The 13,122-nt window shown below is 38.9% G+C and overlaps 1 protein-coding gene across 1 annotated transcript in view; it reads left to right on the plus strand.

Moving 5' to 3' along the window:
* The window catches only part of DMXL1 (Dmx like 1), a 98,866-nt gene that overhangs the window by 82,502 nt on the left and 3,242 nt on the right, over nucleotides 1–13,122 (plus strand). The window contains exons 33-43 of the mRNA XM_075272123.1: nucleotides 6–207; nucleotides 604–721; nucleotides 1,688–1,774; nucleotides 2,635–2,756; nucleotides 3,484–3,625; nucleotides 4,022–4,082; nucleotides 6,547–6,674; nucleotides 10,257–10,349; nucleotides 10,680–10,771; nucleotides 11,859–11,911; nucleotides 12,035–12,252. Coding sequence (XP_075128224.1) covers nucleotides 6–207; nucleotides 604–721; nucleotides 1,688–1,774; nucleotides 2,635–2,756; nucleotides 3,484–3,625; nucleotides 4,022–4,082; nucleotides 6,547–6,674; nucleotides 10,257–10,349; nucleotides 10,680–10,771; nucleotides 11,859–11,911; nucleotides 12,035–12,252 — 1,316 coding nt within the window. The remainder of the gene's footprint in view (nucleotides 1–5; nucleotides 208–603; nucleotides 722–1,687; nucleotides 1,775–2,634; nucleotides 2,757–3,483; nucleotides 3,626–4,021; nucleotides 4,083–6,546; nucleotides 6,675–10,256; nucleotides 10,350–10,679; nucleotides 10,772–11,858; nucleotides 11,912–12,034; nucleotides 12,253–13,122) is intronic.

Below are 13,122 nucleotides of genomic sequence, written 5' to 3' on the forward strand. Positions count from 1 at the left end.
ACCAGAACTTCCAGTGGCTTCTCCACTCTGCCATGCTACGCTGAAGACTTTGCAGAGATGGGAACAGGTGCTATTAAGACGGCTTGAGTTGTATGAGGGCCCACCTCAAGACTTTATTACAGTACCAACCTCAGAAGACGCCCTGTCTGCTGGTCCTGCTATCCTGAGACACAAAGCATTGCTTGAGCCAACAAATACTCCCTTCAAGTTAGTTTTCCTGTTTTTAAAACACCCCCCCCCCCCCCAACGTGTTTACATTACATTAAAAATAATAATAATAATCACCTAATAAAAACATGTCTATTACGTTAAACTGTTTTATATTTCATGTTGGGTCCAGTTTAGGAAGAATCCTATATAGCACAGACATACAATGTTATTGATATATTTATTGTATGGTACACAAACGCATACTTTTATAGCAAAGTGTTCATGATGCCAAAATGTTGTTAGTTTTTTACCTTGTCTTGTGTTTCCCACTAATGTTGTGTGTTTCATGAATGTCTGTCTCTTATCTGTATTGTGTTTCTGTGGTTTATTATAATTTTGTACGGTTCATGTTTTGTTTAGATTACTGAATTGAAACGATTTCTTGCAATTTAGGTCCAAACATTCAAGCACATTTCCAGTAAAGAGACTTTGGCAATATCTAGTAAAACAGGAGGGAATCCAAGAAACCTTTATCCGAAACATTTTTACTAAGAAAAGATCTCTCAATGAGGTATGAATTCATTAGGGAAAATTCGTGACCATGTGTATCTCATTTTTTTAAAAAAGAAAGATGTCTGCACAAAGAGATGTGAACTTCTGTGCCGAGACAGTAATGCTACGGGTGAAGGTTCAATCTTCAGTTGAAGATAAAGCAGTGTATATGACCGAAGCAGTATTATGATGTAAAATCTGGAGGTTGCAGCTTGGGGGTAGCTCAGCACTCTGTCTGGTCTGTCAAAGGCTCTTGCTATCCAAAACTTTATGCAAGAAAAGGTGGCCTTTCATCTTAGATGTACCTTGTTATGCCCATGCATACTTGGTTTTCCTGAGCATACATGAGTTCTCAGTGGGTAGTAGTCACTTCTGGACACCTCAAATGGTGGCATATCTTTGAGTGAGAACAAATTTCATTGGGGAACAGACCGAACACCCCAGTAATGAGGATAGAGAATTACAATTGTTAATATCAGAATTGTTCCTAAAGGTGGCCATACACCTTATTCTATGGGTGATCATTTATTAGGGCAAATTTAATAACAAGTAATCAATTTAGCCAACTGATGAAATCCTCTTATTGTCTGGATAGAAGTCAGAGCTGTTTACAAATTTCCCAGGAAGATCACACTGTCTTTTCCCAGTGTTATTGAACCTATAGGAGCCAATTTACATTGCCTCTTCTGGCCAACATGGACTGGAACGTGTATGCATGGATGCAGAAAATTGTTCACTAAAAAATTGCTTAGCAGTTATTCTGTCAGCCAACTTATAGGTATGATCTGGTAGACATATGTGAACAAATAGCTGCAAAATTTCATCACCATATGCACTGCTTGAAATTTTTGTCCAAAGTATTAAAACTTAATACATGTTTGTTTTTTTTCCTTAAGTTTTTTGTTATTCTATAATATACAGCTTTTCTAATGAGGATCATTGTAAGATTATATCCCAAATTTATGTTTTTGTTTTTCTGTTACAGACTGAAGCTGATTTGGTGTCTTCTGGAGGAAGAGCGCGTATAATCCATAAAGAATCTGATATAATCACTGCTTTTGCAGTTAATAAAGTGAGTATATTTCCTGCTTTCTTTAGTTTTTATGTTAGTTCTAGTGCAGCCAGAAAGGAGTTGGCTACATATCTAACTGTATGCTATGTAATGGTGTATTCACACATTACAGATTTGCTGCAGATATTCCTGCCATTCACGATGGGCTCATTATATCTGTGTGGCCTGGTTTCTGCGGCACATGCATAGATTTCTGCAGGGCCTGCTGCGCATTAGTGGGATAGCTACAGACATTCGTTGCATGTAAATTCACACTTATTGGGAATTTGTGTATTTAAAACCACCCATGTACTGAAAGCTCTGAGTCTATTCACAAAAGAGGAAATTACGATTGATATAAAATTGCCATTTCTTTACAATCTACTTCTAAAACTCAAAAAGCTGCCTCTAAATAGCATGTGTGTACGTTCAGTAAGGCTCTGTATGCATAATGGTAAGGATAGCTAGTTTTAAGTTTCTGAAAATGTGTCTAAAAATGCTTTCTACAGAATATGTGGCTGGGAAGGGTTTAATACACAGACCCATACTGATCTTCTAAATCCCTCATCGCTCAGTCTCCCTTATTCCCTGCTTGATGTCTGTTGTTGGGGTTACAGCGGTGAAATCTCCAATAACCGGCCTCACTGATGTATTGCTGAGGCCAGTGATGGGCTATATTGGTCATGTGACTTCTCAGCTCCTGCCTGTCAACAAATATGGGACCGATAGTAGTGGAGACTGAGTGCTGGAGCCGGCCATTTAGGAGCTAAGAACTTTATAATAGTTGGACTATTCCATTCATATTCTCTTTGTATATATCCTATTACCTTTTACATTATTTTACTCATATATTGTGCACTGTCTACAATTATGTTCTTCAGGCCAACAGAAACTGTATTGCAATTGCTTCAAGTCACGACATCCAGGAGCTGGATGTATCTGCAATCTTGGCCACCCAGATTTATTCATGGATTGATGATGATTTTGAAATGGAAAATAAAGGGTATGTATTTGTGTTCCTTCTGTTTATTTCATTTAGTTATGTCCTTTGGAATGCTTCTATAATTATGTATAATTGTGATTAAAGTGAACTTGTCACAGTGTACGTGCAGTCATATCTGCAGGCAGGAGGAGCTGAGCAGATTAATGGAGTTTTGCAGGAATAGATAATGGTAACAAATGTCTGTCTGAATTCTCAGGTCATTTTATGCAGTGACGACGAGCTGCAAAACGAATAGGAATGGGACCTGTCTAGAGTCTAACCCCTCTGCAGATCTGTCAGGGTGTATGTATGGGACCATAGAATATCATGCGTCAGTGTGCCAGCTATTGAAAACATAGCTAGCACACTGATAAAGCACGTGTGTGTGTAACCGAAGCATAACTTTTAATTTGTTTATATCACTACTCTTTCTACATACAGTTGTTCAGTGGGCAGTCCTATATATTGACTGAGAATTATCGCTGTACTGGAATTTCTGTTTTTCACCAATAGAACTGCCCGCTGAGCTCCTAGGCAGGGATTTAAAGGAATAAATAACAAGTTATACAAAGTCTGATGTTCTTCTGCTCCTCTCCTCCTGGTTTATGCAGGTCAAACTCCATGTTAAATGTGAAAGTGCTGGAGACAAATACAGTATGTTTACTGTTCTACTGATTGATTGATTTTTGTTTTCATTTTTAAAGTAACTTTGATTTCATGTCTCTGTCTGTCTTATCATCTTTTCTAGACCTGATGACTTTTTAGTTGTACACACCCGGGATGATCTTTCAGCAGTTCAAGGCTCAACCCCTTATACACATAGTAATCCGGGAACACCTATAAATATGCCTTGGCTAGGAGGAGTACAGACAGGAAGAGGTGCATCTGTGGTAAGTAGTACATAAGGATTTTCAATGTACATGTTGGTTGAAACTTTCCTACTGTTACTGTTCTACAACTCCTAAGACTGTCTCCATAGTAACAGACAGCAAACAAACTCCGTGTAGTCTACTCCTGCAGTCATATGCACATTATAGGATGTTCTTAATTAAGACCTATTGCAGTTTCTGAACTTTTTAACTTAGATTAAAAAAATAAAATAAAAAATTGCATAGGTGTGCATAGCCCTTATTTTTTTCATTTGAATGAGGCTAAGCTACAATACTATATTAGATAATTTAGAGAGAAAGTTGACATGTTATATCAAGAAAATAAATATATTAAATGCTTTCACAACCATGGACAGCCACAAATGAGTCATTTCTTTCTTATTTTGTTCTTTTCAGATGATTAAAAAGCCAATCAAAGATGTCAGAAGAATGGCGTCACATCCAACCCTGCCTTACTGTGAGTTAATATCGGTGTCAATATGTCCTTATTGAATGCGTAATGAAGAGATTGTTATTGTTGTCTTCCCCTTTTAGTCAATTATTTAATGAGAAGGAGGAATTTATTATGGTTGACTTCTTACAGTATATCTAGCCTGCCGACCATTCTTTGAATTTATCAATTTTATTTTTTTTTTTTGCATTTGTAATTACATTTAGAATTTTTTATTTTATTAAAATGGTATCAGTACATTTTGAGGCCTTCATTTTATCTCTGAAATTAATTCATATTTCTGTTATGATCAATGTCACCAACTTTGGCTATAAAATAAAGGTATCTTCATCTTGTGAGATTCCCAAAGCACTTCTAACAATAAAGGCAAATGGCTCAGTGGGTAAAGAGACCAGATAGAATTGTGTAGTCTCAATGTTATCATTGATGGCTTTGTTCATAGGGAATGGTTTCTAGCTGAAAAAGAGACAGTTGATACATGTAGCTTGTGCTTTGTAATCATTCTTATTTAACCCCTTAAGGACCAGGCCATTTTTTGGTTTTGCATTTTCGTTTTTCCCTCCTCACATTTCAAGAGCCATAACTTTTTCATTTTTCAGTTCACAGAGTCACATGATGGCTTATTGTTTGCAGGACAAATTGTACTTTGTAATGGCACCATTCAATATACTGGGAATGTACTGGGAAGCTGGAAAAAAATTCAGAATGAGGTGCAATTGGAGAAAAAATGCATTTGCGCCATTTTCTTATGGGTTTAATTTTTACAGTGTTCACTGTTTGGTACAAATGACATGTTACCTGTGTTCTACATGTCAGTACGAACGCGGGGATACCAAATTTATATAGTATTTGAAATGTTTTGATACTTTTAAAAAAATGATAAACTTTGCAAAATAGAAAAAAAAAATTGTGTCATCATGTTCTAACACCTATAACTTTTTCATATTTCCATGTATGGAGCTGGTTGTGGTGTCTTTTTATGCGGGACAAGATGACGTTTCTATTGATACCATTTGGGGAAAGATCTGATGGTTTGATCACTTTTTATTCAATTTTTTTATAGGAGGCAAAGTGTTGAAAAAAACGCTTTTTGGCTGTTTTTATTTTTTTTGCCGCTACGCCGTTCGCAGTACGGGATAAATGTTTTAATATTCTAATAGTTCAGGCATTTTGGAGCGCGGGGATACCTAATATGTTTATGTTTAATGTTCTTTATTTACTTTTATAGCTAATCTAGGGAAAGGGGGGTGATTTGAACTTTTATATTTTTTTAATTTTTTAAATACTTTTAAAAACTTTTTTTTTTCTTCTGTTACATTTATGATCAGACCCCTTAGGTACCTTGAAACCTAGGGGGTCTGATCGCTCATACTATTCACTGCAATACTACAGTATTGCAGTGAATAGCAAAATCCCAGCACTTCTATTAGACGATGCCTCTGGCCTCTGGCATCGTCTAATAGATCTAGTGCAGAGACAAGCCTGGAAGCCTTCAATAGGCTTCCAGCTGTCATAGCAACCGATCACCGCCCTCATGTGACGTTCAGGAGGGCGGCGATCGGCGAAACATGGCGGCACCCGTGCCGCCGGCGCTGTTTACACACTGCGGTCACGTTTGATCGCAGTGTGTAAAGGGTTAACAGCAGCGATCGGCTCGGGCACCGACCGCTGCTGTTAGTGGCAGGTCCTGGCTGTATGATACAGCCGGCATCTGCCCTGTATGGAGCGAGCTCAGCGTGTGAGCTCGCTCCATACATCCCCATGCGACCCATGACGTACAGTTACGTCAAGGGTCGCTAAGGGGTTAAAGAAGATCTTTCACCATCTTCAACATGTCCAGCTCCACTGATTCTGGCACAGTTGGAGTGTTTTCTCTAGGTCTTATAGTTTCCAAGCAATCAGCAGTGTTAGTTTGGTGTCTGATATGCTATTTAGTCTCTGTACTGTCGGGAGGGCGGTGTCAGGCAGGAGTAGACAAGGGGTGTGAGTCTGGGCTCTGACACTGGCTGCCTCTGTTTTGAGCTCTGGCACCCCCCTGCCTGACACTGCCCTTCTGACATTACACAGCTTAAATAGTGCATGAAGAAGTAAACCTACCTGCACTTTTTGCTCGGGAATGGTGGGGGCAAATTCCAACTGTGCTGGAATCAGTGGAGTGGAGCCTTTTCACAGAACTTCAATTGATGGAGGTGGTAAAAGTTTCTCTTTAATGAGGACTGGTCAGGAATCCCAACATGACTGGTTTAGTAAACATTGTGTCATAACTACTAATATAACAGAGGAGGTGACCGGTACTGGAATAGCAGGAGATAAAATGTATGATTGTGATTCTTAAGTGTAGAGGTGATTGCAGCCATGTATGATCTTTTGGTTGGAAATTTTAACTGAGGCAGAGTTCAGCTCGTCTTGTGATTTACACTTAACACTTTATTTATGTAACCATTTCCAATCCATTTGTATATTGATGTAGATCTCACTGGTGCTCAAGATGGCAGCGTAAGGATGTTTGAATGGGGTCACGCTCAGCAGATAACTTGCTTCAGGACAGGTGGAAATTCCCGAATCACTCGTATAAAGTTTAACCACCAGGGAAACAAGGTATTTTTTATTTCACATAGAAATTGCCATTCATGTACTAATATGTTAGAACTAGGTTTTTAAAGCATAACTAAACTTTTGGGCAACTTTTGAATTTCTGGCAGTATTTGTGTCATTTATAAATCATACTTCATTAACAAATGTCGTCTACGGACTACATTTGATTTCCTAGGTGCTTTTGTGTCATTAATAAATTTAGTAATTTACTTTATTAACATATTTTGTGAAATTCTGCAGGTTTTTTTTGTTTTTTAGTCTTCCCTTGACTTGAGAGGTGTTCCCTATTTCTCATGGTGTACAGGGGTTATGTGAACCAGTGATTAACTGTAGAAAGCATACAGGTAGAACTCCATTCTTAGTGTCCTATGAAAGATGTGAATCTCCTCCTGGTGTCCTAGGAATACAGGGAGAGCCATAAGTATGGATACACCCAGATAAAATAGAAGTGGTTGCTGATATCACCTTATCGTTTGTGGAATAATATTATATGGGAGTGGGGAAACATTTCACCCTGGGTAATGCCCATGGCAGCCATCTTTTTCAATGGGAAGGGGGTCATATGACACATCAAACACATGGGGAATTGCACAAGAAAAACAATGGTGTGCTCATTTTTAACATATCTTTATTCATTATCGAGTTATTGACACATTTGTGACATCGAGCAACGACAATAAGCCACTAAAGGATTTGCTCAAAGTGCTGTCCATTGTGTTGAATTGTCAACGTGATTCTCTTCTCCAACTCTTGACACACTGAGAGCAAGCAGCTGGATCTTGTAAGGCTAAGTTCACACGCAAATACGCATGTGCGTATTCCATCACGGCTGCCTGACGAAACGGGCAGCTTGTTTCTTTTTTCCGCTAGCAGCAACATGCCGCTAGCGGAAAAAAGAACGCTAGCAGTCTTCATAGACCACCATTGTCTTATAGTCTGAATGTGGCGCCTGGCATGCGCTGTAATAGAGAGACGGAAGCCGGCAAGTGATAGACGCCGGGGCCTGAGACATCGCTGCGCTCCTCTGCCCTGCATGAAGCCAGCAGCGGGAGGGGCGATGCTATTCCGCTCCTCCGTCCCCCCGCCGCTGGCTTCAGGCAGGGCAGAGGAGCGATGTCTCAGGCCCCGGCACCTGTGCTGGCGTCTATCCCTCGCCGGCATCCGCCTCTCTAGTACAGCGGATGCCGGGTCAGTATCGGTGGCCCCTTCTCCCCCGGGGCCGGTCCCCACCAGCCCCGTACCTGTGAAGTTGCAGGCCGGCTCCTGCGCGACGATATCGCAGGAGCCGACCTGTTCGGGTGACAGCCGGGAGCCTAATGAGGCTCCCAGGCCTGTCACTGCTATATTAGTATTGCGGCTGGGTCTATGACCAGCCGCCGTAATACTAATATACAGAATGTCCCATAAACGGCAATACACTTGTATTGCCGTCTATGGGACTTGCAATCAAGTGACCGCAGGTTCAAGCCCCCGGGGGGGAATAAAATAGTTAAAAAAAAAAAAAAAAAAAAAAAAAAAAACTTTAAAAACATATAATAAAAATATTAAATAAATAAAAGTTCTAAATCACCTCCTGTTTTTTTTTTTTCAATACAAGGTGATCTAAGAAATAGACATTCCCCAAAATGGTATAACTAAAAAGTACATCTGGCCCCGCAAAAAAAAAAACACTCTATGCATCCCTGTACAGCTGCAGGGTCACCTGTCAATGTGGCCTTGCAGCTGTTGCAAAACTACAACTCCCATATATTAAATATTTTACCAGTTTTTGCTTCAAAATTTTTTTCCCCTATTTTCCTCCTCTAAAACCTAGGTGCGTCTTATAGTCCGAAAAATACGGTAATAAAGCTACGTTAAAATTGAACACACCATTGTTTTTCCTGTGCAGTTCTCCATTTTTCATGTGTCACATGACCCCCTTCCCATTGAAAAAAGTAAAGTTGAATCCAAAGAACTCATCTGTTTTCTATGTGCAGAGTATGGAAAGGAAGGAATGCAAACTATAGGTATAGAATTCTGAGGCAGAAACTGACAAAAACTGCAGATTGAGTCATGTAATGACCAAAGATAGCGTTACTCCTTATGTACATACAGTACTGTTGCTTCATGTAAAGTTTGTTGAAAGGTTAGGTATGCATTAAAGGGGTTTTCGGACAAAAACAGCATAACTGTTTATATGCGGTTTCTGTAACTCCCATTTACTTCTATGAGAGTTACAGAACACTAAAAAGCTATTCCTATTAAAATAACTATTTCAATTGACTTAACTATTTCAATTTCCATATTTAAATACCCGACATCTGCCATAACAGTGCAGTGGATGTCGGGAAAGGGTGAAAGTGTTCGGTACATGCAGATCTGCTTTAACCAGTGATATCTATGTGTGCTACAGACATTGACCAGAGTTAGAGCAGTTTAACACCTTCCCGACATCTGCCGTACTATTATGGCGGATGCTGGGTGTTTGAATTTTGGTGGTCGCTTATGAGCCAGGCAGCGACCATAGATGCCGGGTGTCTGCCTTGTGAAGGCTCTCTGGCCTGTAATTCTGTTTGTTCTATTGCAGGCTACTCTATGTGCAATAGAAGCCCTGGTATTTTGCAATGCAAATACAAAAAATATATATATATATATATATATATATATATATATATATATATATATATATATATATATATATATATATATATATATTTGAAAGTTCAAATCACCCCCCTCTCCCTAGAATACACATAAAAGTACTTAAATACAGTGAAACACAGGCACATTAGGCATCCCTGTGTCCGAAAACGCCCGTTCTACAAAAATATTTTTCTTATATGGTAAATGCCCTAGTGGGGAAAAAAAATCAAAAGTGCCAAACCGCCATTTTTTTTACTGGTTTGCTGCTAATAAAAAATTTAATAAGTGATCAAAGCAATAGCCATCCCCCAAAATGGCATAACTAAAAAGTACACCCAGCCCTTCAAAAAAAGACGCTCCATGCACCCCGTACACGGAAGTATAAAAAGTTACAGGTGTCAGAATTTGGCGACTTTTAGGGAAAAAAAATTAAGTTTTGAATTTTTGTTAAGAGGTTAAGGTAAATAAAACTATAGAAATGTGGTATTCCTGGAATCGTACCGAAACACAGAATACAGGTGATTTGTCATTTTGGCTGCACAGTGAAGGCCGTAAAAACAAAGCCCATAAGAAAGTCGCACAAATGCACTCTTTCTTCAAATCCACGCCATTCTGAATTTTTTTCCAGCTTCCCAGTACATTGTACAGAATAAATAATGTTTGCGGAACAAATTTTTCTTCATGATGCTATCATTAAGACCTCATATGGCTCTGGGAGAGTGGGAAAATGAAAAGGTTATTGGGTTTGGAAGGGAAGGGGGAGTTGAAAATTGCTAAATGCCCGTGACTGGAAGGGGATAAGGTCGCACTGCTCTCTAAATGTGTTCTGCTTGGGTGTACTAGGCTCTGTCTCAGTCCATCTAAAGTCACCAGATGAAAAAGTCCTGCATGAAGTCCTTCAATCTTATACTTTGTTTTGTTTATTTTTTATTCTCATATTTGGTTTTTTTTCCTCCCCCATAGTTTGGAATAATTGACGCTGACGGCTTTATCAGTCTGTATCAGACCAACTGGAAGTTTAGTGCAGCTAGTGGAAGTCCTGCCAAGCCATACCTGGTAATTTATCTGTGCTATATAGATATAGATAGATATTTATTTATTTATTTTCTCTCATTGCTGATTGATTGCCTGCATGTATACATAGATTGTAACCACATAAGTTCTTGGCCATCATTGGACAAGCTATCAGTATTTTAGTGTTTGGGACAAAACTTACCGTAAGTACTTGGTGTAATGCCATAGCAAGTCAAGGAGAACATACAGGCAAAAATATTGCTTAGATGGACGAAACATCAGACAACAAACACCATATGTACTTTTGTGTGCTTTGTGTTTTTTCCTGTTTAAACATGGCACAATTTTCAATAGTTTTCTTATTTATTTTAGACATGGCAGTGCCATAACAAAACCGCCAATGACTTTGTTTTTATAAGTTCATCGTCCCTGATCGCAACAGCTGGACAGTCAAGTGATAACAGGTACTTTTAAAGTTTTTGTTATATTGATATATATTTCTAATTGGTGTTTGTGTTACAGTACATGTAAGATGTATTATTGGAATGCCTGATAAAACCTTTTTCACCAAGACTGTGTATTTTCTCATTCAAATGAATAAAATACAGTACCTTTTAAAATGTGTTTTCTGGAACTTTAAATTGATGTCCTATCCTGAGGATATGTAATCACCTGAAGATCTGTGAAGTTTCTCGGGCAGAAGATGGAAACCTAAAAAGCGGAGACCAGGGCACAGATGTGAACCCGCCCTTATATGTTGAGTGTTTGTAATAACTGTTGTACTATTAGGTAAATGATACACACTATATATAAAATTCCAGCTCACCCTTCAATCCACAGAATTAAGTCCTGGGCTGCACGGATTGAAGATGGAATTGTGTCTTTGCATGAACATGAATAAGCGAAGCAAAAGGAATCCAGTGTCCACCAGGCGTAAAATAAAATTTAACCTTTATTAATCCATGTAAAAAAACCATCATAGAATGTCCAAGGCTTAATGCAGATGAAATGGCATTGAAAGTGCAACGCGTTTCGGGACTAACAATACGTCCCTTCCTCTTGGCATGCCAAGAGGAAGGGACGTATTGTTAGTCCCGAAACGCGTAGCAGTTTCAATGCCATTTCATCTGCATCAAGTCTTGGACATTCTATGATGGTTTTTTACATGGACTATTAGGTACAGTCATGAGAAAAACAAAGTACACCCTCTTTAAATTTTATGTTTTAAAAATAAGGGCGTAGTAAAAAAAAAAAAAAAAGAAAAAAAAAAATCTGGTCCTTAAGAAGGCTTATAATTCTGTACAACCTAAGATGAAAAATAACAAATGACTTATCACCCCGTGTCATTATTTATTTAACAAAACTAGGCCAAAATGCAAAAGCAGTGTTTGAAAAATGAAGTGCACCCTCACTGCTTCTGTTTGAAATGTAGTCTTGGTAATTCAAAAAGGAAATAATTATTTTGAACTTCTAAATACATTTGAGATGAGATGCACGTACATGCTTATCTTTCTGTCTTTAGTCATGGGAATATTATTCTTATCTTTTCAGAAATATCTGTTTGTGGGATACATTGGTTACACCAGCAAATAGTTTAGTTCATTGTAAGTATTCATTTTTCTTTTAGTTCACTCTGTTTGTGTTTTTTTGGTTTTTTTTGCACGTTTCAAATGGTATTATTTAAGATTTTATTAACAGTAATAAATGTTATTTTCAATCTGTTTTAGCTTTTTCCTGCCATGATAGTGGAGCAACTGTTATAGCTTATGCACCAAAAAATCAGCTTTTAATATCTGGAGGAAGGAAGGGTCTCATTTGCTTGTTTGACTTGCGTCAGAGACAGCAGCGACACGCTTTCCAGAGTCACGATTCTGCAGTTAAGGCCATTGCTGTTGACACAACAGAAGAATATTTTATCACAGGATCTGCGGAGGGTAACATTAAGGTATGGTGTTGTTAATACGTGTGCAGTTTCTTAAAAGATGATGTTTTATAAGGATAGCAAGGCATATGTTTACTTCGAAAGTAGTTGTCTGGCCAATAAATAATTTGTTTTAGAAAAGTCTCAAAATCCTGTAAAGAGATTTTAAAACTACTTTACCAATCTTCTGCCAGTCCTGTTCCCTACCAGTCTCTGCTTTCTGCACTCTTACAACACACAGGAGTTATAGCTACCTAGCTAGTTGCTGGCTCAGGTAGGTCACTAGTTTTGCCAATGACTAACTGAACAGTGCCTTTTCCTGTGTGTGAAGAGGGACCAGGAAATAGAGAGAGATTGAGCACCTAAGAAGCAGTGTAACCAAGGGATCAATGAGTTTTGTTTTTTTTGTAAATTTCTATGGCCGGGCAACCCCTTTGGACACCAATGTACAAATGGATATCTCCTATATAATCAGTGGCGTAACTACCGGGGAAGCGCGGAGGCAGCTGCCACAGGGCCCGGGACATTAGGGGGCCCGGCGACCGCTGCGGGGTTTTTTTTTTTGTTTGTTTTTTTTTTTTAATAGGCCGTTACACTGCGGGCCCCACAATCTTCATTATTATACCCGGGGGTGGGGGGGGTCTAATAATCAGAGGCCCGGGGGAGGCAAGTGAACATAACAAACTGTTACTTACCTCTCCACACTCTGCAAAGGCTTCAGGGCCTACTTGTGTGACTTCTCAGACATCAATGGTTCGGCGCCCCGCCATTCCTAGTTACGCCACTGTATATAATATTTGCTGGAGATGCTTCTTATCTTGCTCTTTCTGTTCAAGTGGTGCTGCATGATGATGGTTGTAGCTTTTCTTCTTTGGTGTCCATCACTACTCTTCT

The sequence above is a fragment of the Leptodactylus fuscus genome, chromosome 1 (assembly GCF_031893055.1).
Source record: "Leptodactylus fuscus isolate aLepFus1 chromosome 1, aLepFus1.hap2, whole genome shotgun sequence".
NCBI classification, from domain to species: Eukaryota; Metazoa; Chordata; class Amphibia; order Anura; family Leptodactylidae; genus Leptodactylus; species Leptodactylus fuscus.